The sequence below is a fragment of the Megalobrama amblycephala genome, linkage group LG4, assembly GCF_018812025.1.
Source record: "Megalobrama amblycephala isolate DHTTF-2021 linkage group LG4, ASM1881202v1, whole genome shotgun sequence".
Taxonomy (NCBI): Eukaryota; Metazoa; Chordata; class Actinopteri; order Cypriniformes; family Xenocyprididae; genus Megalobrama; species Megalobrama amblycephala.
In genome coordinates this window covers 40,719,569-40,738,815 of record NC_063047.1, presented here as the reverse complement: position 1 = coordinate 40,738,815, position 19,247 = coordinate 40,719,569, and the positions used below count along the sequence as shown (strand labels likewise).

At 37.0% G+C, this 19,247-nt stretch overlaps 1 protein-coding gene across 2 annotated transcripts; it reads right to left on the bottom strand.

The window, feature by feature from the left end:
* Positions 1 to 171: 171 nt before the first annotated feature.
* On the bottom strand, positions 172 to 18,667 carry LOC125267567 (kelch-like protein 20). Of its 2 annotated transcripts, none has more exons than XM_048189331.1 (8): positions 18,487 to 18,665; positions 17,991 to 18,130; positions 17,419 to 17,602; positions 15,583 to 15,726; positions 14,546 to 14,679; positions 3,120 to 3,331; positions 2,811 to 2,917; positions 172 to 758 (listed from the first exon to the last, which is right to left on the bottom strand). In XM_048189331.1, exons 1-8 carry the CDS (start codon positions 18,507 to 18,509, stop codon positions 680 to 682), a joined length of 1,023 nt encoding a protein of 340 aa, XP_048045288.1. In that variant the 5' UTR covers positions 18,510 to 18,665; the 3' UTR covers positions 172 to 679. The 2 variants fall into 2 exon arrangements, with proteins under 2 accessions (XP_048045288.1, XP_048045289.1); XM_048189332.1 differs by having other exon boundaries at positions 639 to 758; positions 2,811 to 2,928; positions 18,487 to 18,667.
* Between the last annotated feature and the right edge of the window lie 580 nt (positions 18,668 to 19,247).

Sequence of the window (19,247 nt, the reverse complement as noted above, 5' to 3'; positions counted from 1 at the left end):
TTCTAGATTTCTATTCAAGAATTTCACTCTCTGAGACAGTTGTGTGACATTTTTGACATCCCAAAAAATATCAAAATTACTTTTTATTGAGAAATTCAAAAGATATTCACAGAAAATGTGTTCTTGCATAATTTGTATGAACCTTGTGTATTTTCATGAGTCAAAGAACAATTTTTAACAGAAGAGCTTTAATATTTTTTACACAATCTTACATGAGGGAGATGTTGAACCTTCATGGGGTGGTTGTAATATGTGGTCTGGGATGGAAACCCAAAGGCCTGAGGTTTATACCCTAAAAGGGGTTAAATGGAGAAATACTAAGATCTCCTTTCATTAAAGTGCCACTGACCAATGCTTGTAACACCAAATTGCTCCAGAGGGACTGCCTATTAGTAAGAGCACTTAACAAGGCACTTTCAATAACTGTGCACTCATTTTGTCTGTAAATAAAACCTTCCCAGAGAGACCCATCTAATGTAAGGGATGGTTTCTCTCATGGTTGATATTAAATAATTTTTCTGCTCACTCATTTCATTACTCATCTCAATAAACTGACATACAGTATTAGCTCAACCAATCATAAAACTCGATGATAACGCATTTTACTGCTGTCACAGATCTACCAAATAGATTTTTTACTCAGAGAGCAAACTAAAAGTTTAGCAATTAAGGCACAAATTTAGAGCAAGTCCTTAATGTGTCTTTTTAGCAAGACAACCCCAGCCCCTGCGTGCTTAGTCTTCATACATCCAAAGTGTCTGTCAAGAGAAGAAAGAGAAGAAACATTACCAAACAAAGAGATAGAGTCCTTTATGTTCTGAATAGAAGACTTGATGGATGTGTAAGAATACAAAGTTCTGTCATGAAACTCAAGATGGTGCAGTCTTATTAAAGGTGCCCTAGAATCAAAAATTTGAATTTACCTTGGCATAGTTGAATAACAAGAGTTCAGTACATGGAAAAGACATACAGTGAGTCTCAAACACCATTGTTTCCTCCTTCTTGTGTAAATCTCATTTGTTTCAAAGACCTCCGAAGAACAGGCAAATCTCAACATAACACTGACTGTTACGTAACAGTCGGGATCATTAATATGTACGCCCCCAATATTTGCATATGCCAGCTCATGTTCAAGGTATTACACAAGGGCAGGACGTCTGGATGTGCACAGCTGAATCATCAGACTAGCAAGCAAGAACAATAGCGAAAAATGGCAGATGGAGCGATAATAACTGAAATGATCCATGATTACATGATATTTTTAGTGATATTTGTGAATTGTCTTTCTAAATGTTTTGTTAGCATGTTGCTAATGTACTGTTAAATGTGGTTAAAGTTACCATTGTTTATTACTGTATTCACGGAGACAAGACTGTCGTTATTTTCATTTTTAAACACTTGCAGTCTGTATAATTCATAAACACAACTTCATTCTTCATAAATCTCTCCAACAGTGTGTAATGTTAGCTTTAGCCACGGAGTACAGCCTCAAACTCATTCAGAATCAAATGTAAACATCCAAATAAATACTATACTCACATGATCCGATGCATGCATGCAGTATGCATGACGAACATTTTGTAAAGATCCATTTGAGGGTTATATTAGCTGTGTGAACTTTGTAAATGTGCTGTAATATAGTCGTGAGCTCGGGGGGCAGGGAGCACGCGATTTAAAGGGGCCGCAGCCTGAATCGGTGCATAGTTAATGATGCCCCAAAATAGGCAGTTAAAAAAATTTATTAAAGAAAATCTATGGGGTATTTTGAGCTGAAACTTCACAGACACATTCAGGGGACACCTTAGACTTATATTACATCTTGTAAAAATTTGTTCTAGGGCACCTTTAACTCAATCTGCTTGCAATCACATCATTCTCTATAAGGCACAGCTGATTGGTTCCTGCTGTATCAGTAGCCAATGAGCTCGCTGCTCAACCTTCAAATACTTGGACAGCATTTGCAGCACTCTTTACATATACATATGCTTCCACATATACACATAGGAGAATAGAGGGTTTTGCCAATGACATTTATAAAATGATACTAAATGACCATAATCTCAAAATCTCTATCAGCCTGCAATGTGGTATCATTTGTTAAAGCCACACATAGTGCGCATTCTAATTAGGTACATCTGAGCTATATTGGCTAGCGTTAAGCCATGCGGCCAAAAAAAACACCTTCTTAGTTTAGTGGCATACATACACTGGTATGAGGGCACATATGGTAGATCACTAGGGACACCCCTCAAAAAAAAAAGGGGGGGGGGGGGGGGGGGGGTACATTAGTTCACTTCAAGCAGTTTCAGACACCTTATATGCACCTCATGGCAGCCTAATGGCTATGTCTGCTTGGGGAAATACTTGCCTAGGTAGATCTAGTCTGTCAAGACCAAGCATATGCCCTATTTCTTATACTCAAATAAAACTAAAGGGCCAGGCACACATAGCTAGCATACATCCAGTTCATATGGCTCTTTGGAGCAGCAGCAGTACATATGTTTTGGTGGCAGATCTGCCGGGGAGGGCCTGAATTGTCAGCTCTTTTGTCTCCTACAAGATGGGGGGTTTTCAATGGCGTATACTTGGCTTGTATTGTTCAATCTTCATTGTCACCTGCTCTGTTAGGAGGTAATTACTTTCTCACATCAGCATATCATGTATGTAAGTCCTGTACTTCCTCTGCAGCAGCAATAACAGCAGCAGCAGCATAGCAGATTTATCCGCCAAGACCAAACATATCAACATTGTCATATCCATTACCATGCCAAACACTCCGAGAGTTGTCATAACAGAAATATAGTTCACACCTCCAAGTGTTTGAGTCAGGGTTATAAGCCTCAACTGATGTAAGAGTTGATATCCCATCTGAGCCTCCGACTGCCTGCAGCGTCCCGTCAAACACTGCCAGTGAAACCTCCACAACGCCAACATGAAAAGAGAAGGAACAAAACACTTAGAACTATAACCTCACTTTACTCTGTCAGTCAGGAAGCAAGACTATATTGTCAATAGAGTGTCAGTTTTGCTACAGTGTACTTTAGTCAAAAAAAGTCAATAGGTGTGTACTAAAACATGGAAAAATAGAAAACAGGCTGCTGTGAGGAAAAGAGTCTTACTTTAAACCGCTTATGTTTCATGTGTTTGACCAGGGTCCACTTGAGGTTGTCAGGGTCAAACTTCTCTGCCGTGCTGAGCTCCAAAAGTAATTCATCTCTGTCGCCCGCCACATAGATCCGTCGTAAGTACACCGCACAGCCTGGATTCTCTCTGGCAGATCGCATAGGAGGACATGGATGCCATGTTCCTTCCAGCGGGTTAAATCGCTCAACTGGTGAGGAAAATAGAGACTTGTCTGTTATGCATACTTGACATTTGAAGGTGTACTAAATACTTTATTGTTAAAGGGAAAGTTCAGTCAAAAAAATAAAAATTCTGTCATCATTAAAGGCACCGATATACTTCAAGTGAAATCGAAGAATGAACTGGTATAATTTCAAACAAAATCAGGCCAAAAGGAGTTTGATTCAGGAGTTCGAAACAGCTTGACAAAGTGTTCGCTCTGGCTGGTAAACACCTTCGTACTACCATTGGTCCATGGTGATGATGTAATAGGTGGGCGTGAGTTGGAATCTTTCTCTGCTTCATTTCTTCTGTTCAGTCCGTCAAGGTCAGATGTCTGTGAATGAAAACATGCGCACACTGGAGAGCAGCTTTATAGCGGATGTTTGCTAATAGTATATTGCACAAGTATTTCAAACTTCTTTTTGGACCTAAGCAAAGAACTTTCCAGTAAGTATATTGGGGCCTTTGCTCTTCCTCGTGTCATTCCAAACCTGTATGGCTTTGGTAGAACACAACAGAAGGTATTTAGCAAAATGTCCAAGCTGCTTGTTTCCATATATTGGTTACTCCACACAGAATTTGATTTGGTGCATAACCAAACTGATTAACCTTTGTATGAACTTCCTCTTTTTTTTATTTTATTCCTCTTTTATCCTTATTTTATTTAATTAAAGGGTGACGTCTTGACTTCTGTTGTTCCAAACCTATATGACTTTCTTTCTTTTGATCGAGGAACACAGCAGAATGTCCAACTGCTTATTTTCATATAAGAAAAGTTTAACAACTTTTCATTTTGAGGTGAATTATTCCTTTAAGTGATGTTTTGATGCCCATATTGGTCTTTATACTGACACATACCTGTATATGTCATGATCACAGGTTGGAGTGCCCTATTGAGCCACCAGAGAGCACTCCAACCCGGACTATTCCTCTCCACTCTTTTGACTACATTTCCCATAACCCACTCCTGGATTCATTCCCCGTCATTGTATCCAGCTGTTTTGAGTTCTGTAATTAGTGTCTGTCTATTTAGTCTGTGTTTGTTCTGTTCTTGTCATGTTGGTTTAATTTACTGTCACAGAGTTCTGTTTGTTTTCCCTGCTTTTGTTATGGACTGTTTTATGGATTATGACCTTTGCCTGGACGACTTTGTTTTTGGTTTTTGCCTATTAAAAAGCTGCACTTGGATCTTCTGCCTGTTTCTGTGAATCCCCGTGACATCAACCAACATCATGAACAGATCCAGCAGCAGGAGAGATCAGCCAGTCACTGGCGGCTGGAGAAGTCGGGGCAGTCTCCGGGACCTGTCGACGCTACGGCAGCGTGGTATGGAGATACGGGCGTTCACTCAGAGGTTCTGGTCGCGAGTTGAGTTGTGGAATTACCCTGATGTGTTCCTCAGAGACACTTTTAATAAGTGTTTAGATGACCCTCTGCCGTGCTGGGAAATGGACCTAGTGAAGACTCTCTCCTTCTGGAATTTCGCCCATTATTTGTATCTCCGCAAGTTCGATAGGGTATGGAAACCTCCTGCACCCGCTCCAGCCAGTGAGTCCGCTCCAGCCAGTGAGTCCGCTCCAGAACTCGCTCCAGCCAGTGAGCCCGCTCCAGAACCCACAGAGGAGGTGGGCACAGATTCACCGCCTCACTCACGTAAAGGAGGAAGAGGAGGAGGGCTTCCTTCATCCCTCAAGGCCTGGAGGCCTTCCCAGAGCCCACTCCTATCCGTGAGTCCGCTCCAGAGTCACACACTTTTCCGGTCAGTCCTGCCATGGCCCAGAAGGCTGTCTTCACCTTCTACGCCTTGATTGTCATGCGCGCCTGGAGGATGTATTCAGGGTCCGTCGACCATAGTCCAGTCTGCCAGCCCGAGCCCGCTGCCGTCCCGGAGCAGCCCGCTCTCCATGTCAGTCCGGTCATGGCCCAAAAGGTGGTCTTAACCTTTTATGTCTTGGCAGTCTTGCGTGCCTGGAGGATGCACACTGGTGTTGTTGACTCTGGATCAGTCGGCCAGTTCAAGGCTGCTTCCGTCCCGGAGCAGCCTGAGCCTGCTGCCGTTCCAGAGCTGCCCGCTCTCCCTGATATGGCCACGGAGGCCGTCACCGAGCTGCCTGCTCTCCCTGATACGGCTACGGAGCACCCTTGGTCGGCACTGCCTTCGCCGCCCAGGTCTTCTGCCCTGCCGCCGCCATCCAAGCCTTCTGCCCTGCCTTCGCCGCCCAAGCCTTCTGCCCTGCTGCCACTGCCCAGGCCGTCTGAACTGTTGAAACCCGCCTGGTCAGTTCCACCAGCACCGCCCTGGCACTCAGCCCGAACTCTGGACCTGCTGGAACCCGCCTGGTCAGTTCCACCAGCGCCGCCCTGGCATTTTGCCAGGACCCTGACCTTCTTAGAGCCCCCGTGGTCTGTTCCTCCAGCTCCTCCCTGGCCTTCAGTCAGGGGCTCTGGTCCTGGCCCACCATCCCTCCCCCTGGTCCTCCTCCTGTCCACCTCCCTCAAAGTTTTTCTTGGTTTGTTTTTTGTTTTTGTTTTTTGTGGAGCGTCTGGTATCCGCTCCGTAGGGAGGGGGTAATGTCATGATCACAGGTTGGAGTGCCCTATTGAGCCACCAGAGGGCACTCCAACCCGGACTATTCCTCTCCACTCTTTTGACTACATTTCCCATAACCCACTCCTGGACTCATTTCCCGTCATTGTATCCAGCTGTTTTGAGTTCTGTAATTAGTGTCTGTCTATTTAGTCTGTGTTTGTTCTGTTCTTGTCATGTTGGTTTAATTTACTATCACAGAGTTCTGTTTGTTTTCCCTGCTTTTGTTATGGACTGTTTTATGGATTATGACCTTTGCCTGGATGACTTTGTTTTTGGTTTTTGCCTATTAAAAAGCTGCACTTGGATCTTCTGCCTGTTTCTGTGACTCCCCGTGACAGTATATGTGTAAGTGAAGTGTTACGCAAATGGAAAATATTTTGGTTACTGTATACATTTGTAGCAATATCATAGGCAAAAAAAGTAGAAAATACTACTATTTAAAATGTAAAATAATACTATTTGGATGGCGACACCCATGGCAACCCACATTATGCAGATTTATTTCATTTATATACACTTGTCTGTGACTTCTTTTTTTTTTTTGTTTTTTTTTTTTTTTTTTTTTTTTTTTCACTGAACCGCTTGTAAGCTATGGAGGACCAGGAGTGCCACTTAAAAATAAATAGAAGAATCAATTAATTTAATAATTCAAACATAAAAATGTATATAAATGAATCACTTTTTATGTGGGCAAATTAATAGACATATTTAAAGTTGTTTATTTAATTCCTATTTTTAAATGTAGTTTAATAAAACAATAAATTTTAAATCTTTTTTTTTTTTTGAATGTATAAATAAATAGACAAATTTGAAATGGGTTATTTAATTTTTTTTTTTTTTTAAATGTAGATCAATAAAACAACAAAGTACATTAGTAACTCATTTTAAATGCGCATTTATATCGCTTTTTTAAAAAGAATTTGGCAAATGCTTTTCTTTATTTACCAATTGCTTTTCTTTGTCGGTTTGCCAAATGTTTTTCTTTATCCATTTGTCAATCGAGTGGTAAAATGCCATTGGACAGTACACAAGTGGGAGCAACCAATCAACTTTCACCTCAATTTGAAGAGCCAATCCTCTCTCACTTGTAACACTCACTGTCATTGGACAGTTAGTAGGGTGACCGGTGTTACAATATATTCGGTTCCTGAAATATTCTGTTCCACTAGGTGGTGCTTACGCTAATATTCATGATATCCTCCTATTGTGGGCGTGTCCTTGAGAGAACGCGCAAGTGAATGGAACTGAAAATATTAGTACACGCTCCTCAAATTGCATCGGTTTAATGGATTATTCCGAAAAGGTAATAAAATATTCCTTTGAAATATAAACCTTTGGAGCTTTGTTTTGATGACAGCCAGCAGCTACTTAAAGAATGTTATTTTTGTTTAAAATATTATAATTATGATAAGAAAATTATAGTTTAGTTTAGTTTCGTTTTATTTAAAGTTTGACAAGGCAGGATATTGCAGCACAAAACCCTGAAATGTGTAAAACATAACACATACTCAAACAACCTTATGTACCTGATTTAAAACAATTTCAAAAGCAGTCAAATAAAAAAAAAAATCTGATAATAATTATATAATTTATTCTGTGAGGTAATACAGCACAAATGCACAGAAAAAATAGACAGCGACTTTACAAGATGACGTTATACTTGTTATTATCACCAATGTCATATGGTTTTGTTTTGCTTTTGTGATGTTTCCACATTACACTCATCATCTTGTAAAGTCACTGTCTGTTTCAGACTAGATGTGAGAGCTGAAGTCTTGAAGAGCTCTGGCAGTGTGTGATCTGGACATGCAATGAAGGCTGTTCCTGAGTGCCAAGGCCCCGTTTTAATATTTACCTCATCCTCACATTTAGCATTGCTTCTTTTCACACATTGTTTTGAATTTTTAAATGTCTTTTCAGAGACATTTGTGTTACATTCATAGAGTAATTACTTCTGTACTTGTTATAACATTTAATGTATTTAATATTTATATAGGCTACAACTGAATTTGTTGTTTTAAAAAAATAAATAAAACTAAGATGAAAAAATCTGCAATCCAAATAAGCTTTACAGATATTTAGAAAAGGTTTTAACAATGTTTGTCATGTTTTTCAATTATTTCACATGCACCTATAGGTCAATCAAGGTAATCAGTTACAAAAACTTGGGACACTAAAGAGACCTTTCTACTGACTCTGAAAAACACCAGAATAAAGATGCCCAGGGTCTCTGATCACCTGTGTGAACGTGCCTTAGTCCTACTGCAGGAGGTATGAGGACTGCAGATGTGAACACAGCAATGAACTGCAATGTTCCTAAAATGTGTAAAGGAGTCAAAACAGCGGCGGGAATCCCTCCATCACACACACACACACACACACACACACACACACACACACGAAGATGCCTGAGACAGTGCTACAGGGAGACAGAAGGACAGCTGATTTTCCTTCCAGTGCCTTCTTGCTGCAAATCTGGTGCTGTCCATGAGGATGAGATGCTCTGTAAAGCAGCTGGTGCCACATCAGACTTTGGGGGAGCCCGTTTTTTTTTTTTTATAACGGGGGGGGGGGGGGGGGGGGTGTTTCGTGCGATTTCATGTGGCTTACAATCAGTTACAAAGATACATAACAGCTACGACTGTGTAGGCTACACTACTTGCTTTATACAGAATTTACCCTATTATGAGACCGGGTATGGTTGTAACACTTTTTTTCGTCAGCACCTAAAACTACCTTTTTTTTAGGCTACACGTCTGAAACTTTTAGGCAAAGTACCCACATTTGTCTACTACAAATGGCAACAATTTAAATTTATTCAACTATGTCACAGACTTTGTGAGATGATGACAAATACAAGGTGGTCCTTTGTTACAACCTACCCCACTACTGGGATAGGTTGTAACACATACTGGGGTAAGTTGTAACAGGTAGACAAAATGCACAAAAACTAAGGGTACTCCAAGTGATATGCCACAACAACTGTTTTATTTTAAATGAATGGCTGCAACAATAAAATATGTGTGAATATGGGGAGTGTATGAGTAGTATTCACTAAGTTACAGTTCATTTTCTGAGAACTATCAGATTGGACTTCGTTCAGAGGGAGACGAGAGATCACGCATCATGTTAGTTTTCTTTATTTTACAAAAAGCACAACATTTTGTTTTTACTCTGAGTGTATACAAATAAAAGGAGATATTCTAGTTTCAATTGATGTATTACTTATGTCTCTATGACAAAAAATGACAGAGTATTTTAAGTCTGTTTTGCTGCAATGTGAAAAAAACCCTGCAAAACGCGCCAGCGCGTTTTCAGACCTCAGGGAGTTAAAACACGTGTTACAACCTACCCCGCCACCCATTGCTTAGCTAACTGTATTAGCATGGTGCTTTGAAATTGGCAGGAGGTTGATACACAATTCTTTACAAGAGAAACTACAGTTTGACCTGATATAACTCATACAACATTATCTACAATGGTAGAAGTACTAAACAAAATATTATCTTGTTATTTTTTTTTACTTTCTAACCTCAGAATTAGATTTTCTACTGTAGCTTCAGAAGAGATAGCAACACAGACTGGAAAACCTCCGTGTGGGATCGTAAAGGAAGCCTAATGAGACTGAAACTGTCACATGACTCCTATCTTATCCCTGATTCGTGGAATTGGTAGTGTTACAACTCTCCCCGTGTTACAACCATACCCGGTCTCCCCTATCGACACGAATTGTTAGGTGAAACAACAAAGAGCCACCCAATAGTCTATAAACAAAGCATAAGGCTGTCTTTGAGTTCACAGGAACAACGGTTAAAGTTACTCGTCAGGCTACAGAAGAATACCATAATTTCTCCGTTAAATTAGGTCTACATCGAGAGTCACGCAGAGCTATAAAAACCCAGCCACAACACATAATTGCGAATAACATGCCTCACCTTAACACAGGTCTGGGGTCAGCTTTGCTGTTCGAGTTAACATGTACTAAATACGTGAGTGGAATTTGCACTACAGCGCCCCCACACCTTGATGCTCATGACAAGAATAGCATGTTATCTTTATTGAAGTGTATTAGGTTTAAATCGCCGTCATGCATGAATGAATAACATTTTTGCAATTTTACACAAAATAATCCATTATGATCACATTACACAAAAGTAAAATTGCACGTCAAAATAACACATTGTCAATATTTTTTGAGACCCCCCAGAATTTCACAAATCACGTTTTCAGGGGAGCCCATGTCTTATTAAGGGGAGCTCCCCCTAGCTCCCCCGTAGTTCGCACCCTGCCTGTAGTCACAGAATTACAACAAATAAGCAAACTAATCAAACTATTCAAAAACATTTTAAAGCCTCACAAATAAAAAAGCTAAACAGAAAACACATGCTCATGTTTGCTCTGATGTAATCATTACGCTAACTGTTTATCTGAATGCCTTTCCTGTACTCAATCAGGCAAAATAGCTCTGACGATTTATCATATTACACAAACTATGCATTGCTTTTAACATGTGAACTGTTGCTTAACACTGAATATTTTATTACCTTTTCGAAATAATCCATTAAACCGATGCGATTTGAGGAACGTGTACTAATATTTTCAGTTCCATTCACTTGCGTGTTCTCTCAAGGACACGCCCACAATAGAAATATATCATGAATATTCACGTAGGCTAAGCGCCACCCAGTGGAACAGAATATTTCAGGAACCGAATATTTTGTAACACCGGGAGAGGACATGATCGGTTCATTTCGTTTTGTCTCGGCCACAACATATAAACTCGTGGGAACGTGATAAAATCTTGTGGCCACAAGATATTAATTCGTGGAAACGGCCACGAGATCGTTTTGTCGAGGTAACAAGATCCTTATGTCGTGGCCACGAGTTAAATGCGTAAACAACCTGCGCTACCATAGCAACCTGGAATTATCACAAATGGACAATACCATAATAATATTTTTAATTAAGAAAAAGAACGGAATTAAGAAATTATTATATTAACAGTGCATATTATATTGTATTGCGCGCAATGTTGCAGACAGCATTCGAATTAAGTTTATTTAAATGTTTTACATTTTAATCCCACCCAACAGTCTTTTAAATTCATTCACTTATCTTTTTTTTATTTAATATTTTTATATTATTAGTTACATCTGTATATTTATTTGCTTTATTTTCCCCTTCATTTCTTTATCTAATTAATATTCTTTACTTCATGACTGTATTTCTGTAGCCTATTTCTGTAAATGAGCGTCTGTTTTCACTTGTAGCCCCTCGTGCCTGTGACAGCATTCGAATTAATTCAGAGTTTAAGTTTAAAAAATGTGTTACTATTTTAGAATATTTTGTTTATTATTTGTATATAACCTATGAAAGCTTTATGATTTTATTTTATTTCTGTAGGCGCATGGGAATTTTACAGGGAGTTCATTTACGGGAATATATATATATATATATATATATATATATATATATATATATATATATATATATACATACCACCATACATTTACGGGAATACATACATTTACGGAATATATATACATACCACCCTTATTTTTCGTTCTTAATTAAAAATATTATTATGGTATTGTCCATTTGTGATAATTCCAGGTTGCTATGGTTGCACAGGTTGTTTACACATGGTAACTCGTGGCCATGAGAAATTATGTTGTTCCCTCAACATAATGAAGTCATGGCCACGAGAAAAATAAATCTTTCCCTCAACATATGATACTAATGCACTTTTTTTTGTTTTATTGATCTACGTTTTAAAAAATGAATTAAATATCCCATTTCAAATTTGTCTATTTATTTATACATTCAAAAAAGATTTTTAAAATTTATTGTTTTATTGTTTTATTAAACTACATTTAAAAAGAGGAATTAAATAAACAACTTTAAATATGTCTATTAATTTGCCCATATAAAAAGTGATTCATTTATATACATTTTTATGTTTGCATTATTAAATTAATTAATTGATTCTTCATTTTATTTTTAAGTGGCACTCTTGGTCCTCCATAGTAAGCATTGCTCCCAGTGCACTGATAAGTAAATATCCAGTAAAAGGTTCTGGGAGTTCTCTTGACCCTTACTTCTCACAGACAGAAATAGGCATTAATACATTCAAGTGTAGCACTTATATGTGCCCTTGTTCTCTTGGAATATATTTATAGCCATGACCAGTTTTTCTGAGTTTGTGTGAGTGTTTGCACACTGACAGGAGAGGCATTCGGGCCACTACTGATGAAAAAACATCAACAAACTCTGGTCTGTTATTATTAAGTGCAGAGTGACTGCATTACATAGTGTTTTTCATCAAAATAGAATGTTTTTTATTATTCTTTTTAAATTGCTGAATAACTTTTAACTATAAACATTGGTGGGCTTTGCGGATCAGCCATTCAGAAATTAACTGTGAGACCTGTGGTCTACAATGAGTCCCCATGGGGGTAATATGAGTTCAAATGTAGTTGGTGATATTTCCCAAATTTCTTGCCTCTTCTCACTGCCAATTCCTGTCCTCCCACTAAACAACAGGGTAGCACTTTATTTTACAGTACGTGTACTTTCCTGGTACATATATAGTAATTATGTTGTACATACAGGTAAAAGAGTGGTAAAACAAGGTACTTACCTGAAATGTATGTACAGGGAAACTAATAAGAAACACTGCTGTACTTTCCAATGTACATGGTAATTACTTTGTACCTATAGACAAGTGTTGGGTAATAACAGGCACTACTTAGAGTCTCCGTATATGGTAACTAACAGACACATTACTGTACTTACTAATGGTATGTACATGGTAACTATGTTGTACCCATGGACAAGTGTGGGTAATAACAGACATTTATTTATGGTAACTTGTAAGACACATTACTGTACTTACTAATGGTAAATACACAGTAACTACTTACAGACAACTGTGGGAAATAACAGGAACCCATTGGAAAGTACAGCAGTGTTTCTTATTAGTTTCCATGTACATACATATCAGGTAAGTACCTTGTATTACCACTCTTTTACCTGTATGTACAACATAATTACTATATATGTACCAGGAAAGTACACATACTGTAAAATAAAGTGCTACCAATAACAGATTAAATAGCATACTTTTTAAAACAAACAGAAAAATGATCTCATTTTGTGCTACACTGATTAGATGGTAGAGTGCATAGTAAAAGTGTAAAGTGTATAGTATGTCAGTTGGCACACAAAATAAGACAACTTGTTGTTTAAAAATAAGACAACTTTAAGGTGCCCTAGAATTAAAAATTGAATTTATCTTGGCATAGTTAAATAACAAGAGTTCAGTACATGGAAATGTTTCCTCCTTCTTGTATAAATCTCATTTGTTTAAAAGACCTCCGAAGAACAGGCGAATCTCAACATAACACCATAACACCTCAACATAAGACTGTTACGTAACAGTCGGGATCATTAATATGTACGCCCCCAATATTTGCATACGCCAGCCCATGTTCAAGGCATTACACAAGGGCAGCCAGTATTAACGTCTGGATCTGTGCACAGCTGAATCATCAGACTAGGTAAGCAAGCAAGGAAAACAGTGAAAAATGGCAGATGGAGCGATAATAATCATGTTATTTTTAGTGATATTTGTAAATTGTCTTTCTAAATGTTTCGTTAGCATGTTGCTAATGTACTGTTAAATGTGGTTAAAGTTACCATCATTTCTTACTGTATTCATGGAGACAAGAGCCGTCGCTATTTTCATTTCTAAACACTTGCAGTCTGTATAATGCATAAACACATAAAAAAATCTCTCCAACAGTGTGTAACGTTAGCTTTAGCCATGGAGCACAGCCTCAAACTCCAAATAAATACCATACTTACGCAATTGATTCCTTTACACACAAAAATTATGATTACAGGGGCAGATTATCATTTATTATCGCACAATTCCTTGCACAATACTCTGTTATGATCTCAAAAACACTTTTACCATAGTGCATGATTTGTAAACTAATACCTTTTGAATGAATAAATCTTAACTCATAGTAAACTTGCTCGATTGCTCACAACATCGCACTTGTAATGCAAAATGCTTGTGGATGAGTACAGTGAAACTTGAGTCATGATAAAAGAGCTCTACAACACTGTAAAAAATTTGTTATCACAACATTTTTTTTTTTTTTTTGGTCAAATCAACTTCAATAATTAATGTGGTTCAGATAACATAATATTTTGAGTTTCTGTTGATTAAACCAATCGGCTTCATTGTATTTACTCAAATTTTTAATTTCAATGAACTCAAAATTTTAAGGCAACCAGGTAACTTAACTTATGTTAGCTTTTGCTAACACTATTGTTTAGGTTTAGTGTACATTATTTACAAATCCAATAACTTCATAGAGCCACTTACTGGACATTTAATTTCCGAACTGCTGTGATACATACAACAAACAACATAACAAAACGTTGCCAGGTTCACATTCATCTGTTTCGGATAACATTTCATTTTGTAAGAGTTGCAAAACTTACAAGAAGCAATGTAATATCATTTTGCAGAACTGATGTCACAAGCAAGTTTTTTCCAACGAGCCTGGGTTATACTAAACATTAATTCTCAGTTCTGACCTGAATTCAATGGAATGTGTCCATCAGTTCCTCCCATGACATATAAGAACCCATCCAGTACTGCCGCAGCCGCCCCAGAGCGATGCTGGAGCATTGGAGCCATTTTGGTCCAAGTGTTCAGCACAGGATCATATCTGAATAAAATAGTTACATTCCTCTCTATTATTAAAAGATAATAGAGAGGAAACCAGTATGTCATATATTTTCCATATGAACATACACTACCATTCAAAAGTTTGGAAACATTACTATTTTTAATGTTTTTGAAAGAAGTCTCTTATGCTCATCATTTGATCAAAAATACAAAAAAAAAAAGGTTGGAAACAGTTGTGTTGCTTAATATTTTTTGGAAACTGTGATACTTTTTTCAGGATTCATTGATGAATAAATAGTCAAAAAGAACAGCATTTATTCAAAATGGAAATATTTTCTAACAATATAAATCTTTACTATCACTTTTTATCAATTTAATCCTTGCTGAAAAAAAGTATTAATTTCTTTCAAAAAAAGAAAGAAAAAAATACTTGAACAGTAGTGTATATTGTTACAAAAGATTTAATTTAAATAAATGCTGCTCTTTTTTAACTTTTTATTCATCAAAGAATCCTTAAAAAAGGATCACGTTATAAAGAAATATTAAGCAGCACAACGTTTGTAAAATCAGCATATTAGAATGATTTCTGAAGGATCATGTGACACTGAAGACTGGATTTAATGATGCTGAAAATTCAGCTTTGCATCACAGACATAAATGATATTTTAATGTATATTATAATAGAAAACCATTATTTTAAACTGTAATAATATTTTACAATATTACTGTTTTTTTCTGCATTTTTGATCAAATAAATGCAGGCTTGATGAGTAGAAGAGACCTCTTTCGAAAACTAGTAATGTTTCCAAACTTTTGAATGGTAGTGTATGAGACAAAATATATTACTATTGATTTTTGAACACCAACAGTAAAGTTTTGCTATTATCTAAAACATATTTTTGTCTACACAATGGATAGTCTACATGTGGCATCTGTAAAGTACCTCTCTACAATGTTGGTACAGACTGTTCCATCAAATCCCCCCAGGGCATACATGAACCCATCCATCTCCACCACACACACACCACTGCGGGGGCTGCTGAGGGATGCCACCTCGCTGCTCCACTGATTTGTTTTCGGGTCATACCTGGTAAAGAATTGAAATGCCATGAGGAGGTTTAATCGTTCTGTTTTAACATGTTTCTGGTGTTGCTGAGTGTGAGATGAGTCAGACTATAGAGAAGGAAGGGACAGTGTTTTGCAACAGCATCAAGTCTTAAAGGTCAATCAGCAAACGCTAAGAAGTAAAACAATAAACTTAATACCGACTGAATGATATCATTGAAATGATGATTAATAATACAAATGAACTGCAGAATCTGTATCTGCCAAATGAATCTGTCCTCAGAGCTGATGTGCTGGGAGACAGAGGAAGAGGAACTTTATAAAGGAAAAGTGCAGGATGTCATTATCACATAATTTGATCACTCACCCATCAAGCCAAATGCACAGTGGGAATGAAACTTCATCTGTTTTGTGTGTTTATGTGGTTGCCGAGGAAATCAGCATTTTTAAACCATTTTAATAATGTTTCTGTGTGTGTGTTTAATGAAGTCTCTATGAGGTATGAGAGTGTTTGTTGATGGAATTGCTCAGTTTTTGGCTTCAGGTTGCTAAATGAAGCCCGCCTCCGTATGTCAGGACAGTATCATCATTCCTCATCCAGTTTCTAATCTAATACACACATATAAACACAATATTAATGATTTTTCCTAACCCCAAACCTTAAATGACCCTATAATGAAACTTCTGTGATGCTCAACCTCAATGTTGTTTCCATAAGTAAATAAAAGATGTGAAAAAAAGCCTAAATTAAATCTATTTATCATATAAAGTGACTGTATCTCTTCAAAAGACTTGGATCAAACCATTCGATTCATATGGATTACTTTTACTATGTTTTTTGTACTTTTTAAAGCATGACATTTTTGGTTGGATGGGCAAAATAATGAAAGAATATTAAAAATATCTTAATTTCTGTTCCGAAGATGAAGTCTTATGGGTTTGGAATGACATGAGGGTAAACAGAAATTTTCATTTTTGGCTGAATTATTCCTTTAACAAGCCTTACAGAAACCTGATAATGCAATTCCAAGCAAAACTTATTTTGCCTGATTTATAAGGTTTTCAAAGAGTGAGGGCCACTTCAAATGTCTTCACAAACCTATTTTTGATATTTCATTACATATGTGAGTAAGAATTTTCAAACATTTGGCCCTCAAAAGTATAATCAAGTATACACACACATAAACAGCTGAAGGAAACCAGAAAGACTGAGTTCTCAGGAAATCAAAACAATTATGCTTCACCAAAATAGACTGTGAAGCTCTTTGCATATTTAGCATGATTCATTGTTTCCTTAATGGAAGGTGAATGGAATATATCACTGACAGCATATGAGTAAAACAAAATGTATCATGTTCAAGCAGTAGAGACAATACTCTCTGAAGGTTGATTTAAGTTCAAACTAAATTACACTGCAGTAGGTTATTAGATTAATGATGAGACTGACCAAAAATAGGTGATGATATATCAAAGAGTAAAAATATCTCACCTTCACACCTTGTAACCAGCACACCATTTCCCATCTTTAAAATGATGTGCTGTGGAGATATTTAGGAGATGACGAGAGCTTCTAAAGTGCACTGAGCTCCTTTATTTACCTAATCTCAATGTTAATAATTATTTTGCTCTTCACATTGTGGTTAAAATCGGCCAAGGTCAAAGGAAAGAGTACCAAAATCAGAATAAGGATTTTTAGATTTCATCATGTTCTTACTTTTCCACACTGCTCACACTGGTGATGTCATTACGTCCACCTACAGTAAAGATCAATCCACCCAATGAGCAGACAGCTACATCTCCACAACGCTTCAGCATTGGTGCCATTGTTCTCCATTCATTATAGAAAGGATAAAATCGTTCCACAGCGCATGACGTCACTGTTGGGGTCCAACCACCAACTGTAAAAAAAAAAAAAAAAAAAAAGAGACAAAGAGAAAATATATTTGCTACACAGCCTTATGTCATTGTTTTTACTCCTCATATCTCAGTGTTTGTGAATGACAGCAAACATCATCATGAACTTGACAAATGGACGTATTATGGACCGCTATGTTCCTGTTTATTTCAAGGTTTGATAAAGTCACAGATTGCCAATGTGCTCTGACTTTTGAATATCACAGTAGATAGTTGATCAGAGCTTGAATGTGTGCCAAGGGCTGTTGGCACAATGTAAAATAAATGAGAAATGTTTTCTGTCCCTAGTTCCTCATCAGCAATGTAATTTTGCAATTGCAGATTTATTGTTTAATTATTTAAATTTGTGATAAATCATTTAGTGATTCTTACCAATAAACATTGTGTCCATGAGCTGCTTCTCATTAGGGATTTTGGATGAATGGACGCAGGTAATGTGTGGGCTGAAAGGAAGACGATTCCCCTGTGGGCTTCTCTGACCCGATGTCTTCATGAGGTCAGTGACTGTCCGTCTGACAGGGCAAAAACACCCAAGTTACATTTTGATCTTTTAGAGTTGTAAAATAACTTAAAACTTACAAATTTAACTTTTATAATACAGATAACATTTTGCTTGTGGGAAAGATCCCTAAATGAGTTTGTCAAATGTACTACAACCATATAATTTTAAAAATAAACAACAAAATAAGCCATGGTCATAAGTTTATTTTCAATCATTGTTAAATGAACCTTTTTTTCTTAATTAGCAACAATTCATCATAAGTATTTAATAATATTCACTGCATTTCAAAGATGTAAAGCTTCATTATAGATAATAAGAAATATTCTAATTGCTCCAACCACAGCTTTCATAAAGGGAAGTAATTACCCTTGTTCATCGAGTATCCTCATGTCTTCTGTTCACTGACTTTGTGGGAGGCAGAAGATGTGGTTGTAGTCTGTTGTTTAGTGAGGCAGTGTGTAGATATGCAGATGTACATGGTTTTCTTGATTAGATGGTGTCCTTTTCTTGCCCCCACAGATGATGTTTTGCCCTTTGGGTGAGCTGGAGATTCCCTAGAGATACATATCGTATTTGCAGTGTGGTTTGTAATCATAAAATCTCAAGTCATCTGATATGTCTTTTGAAATAGAATATGTTCCAGAAAGTGTGTGGATGTGTTCTGTAAACATCACGATAAAGGAACAATCTTGAGCAATAATGGATAATACTGAATATGCCACACATATGGTTGGGAATTAACTGCATAATCAATTTAGTATCTTTTTCTCCCATCTTTTTTCCCATATACAGATATAATATACAGAAATAAATACTTTATATTTAGTTAAATAAGGTAAATTACACACAGTTCACAATATATGATATAAAGTCTATAATAAATAAATTAATAAACTCTAATAAACATTTTATTTAATATTGGTTTTCTTACTTTCAAAGTCAACCTCACCTAACAGTCAATATATATATCCCAACTGTGCAAATTGAGGGTCCATTTATATCATATGTTTTAGGTTTTTCCTAAAAAACGTATGACAATACAAATACATTCTTTGAAAATGTTTAGATTTTAGTGTAGTTTAGTATCCAAAAATACAGTGTGTGCAAAATCACAGCACACCATTCAC

Bases quoted from the DNA above. Each gene is read 5' to 3' on its own strand.
- LOC125267567 (XM_048189331.1), bottom strand. From the start codon at position 18,509: ATGAGGATACTCGATGAACAAGG. The intron at 18,131-18,486 runs GTAATTACTTCC...TTGCCCTGTCAG, and splicing joins AGGATACTCGATGAACAAGG to ACGGACAGTCACTGACCTCA. The intron at 2,918-3,119 runs GTAAGACTCTTT...GGCGTTGTGGAG, and splicing joins TGAAACATAAGCGGTTTAAA to GTTTCACTGGCAGTGTTTGA.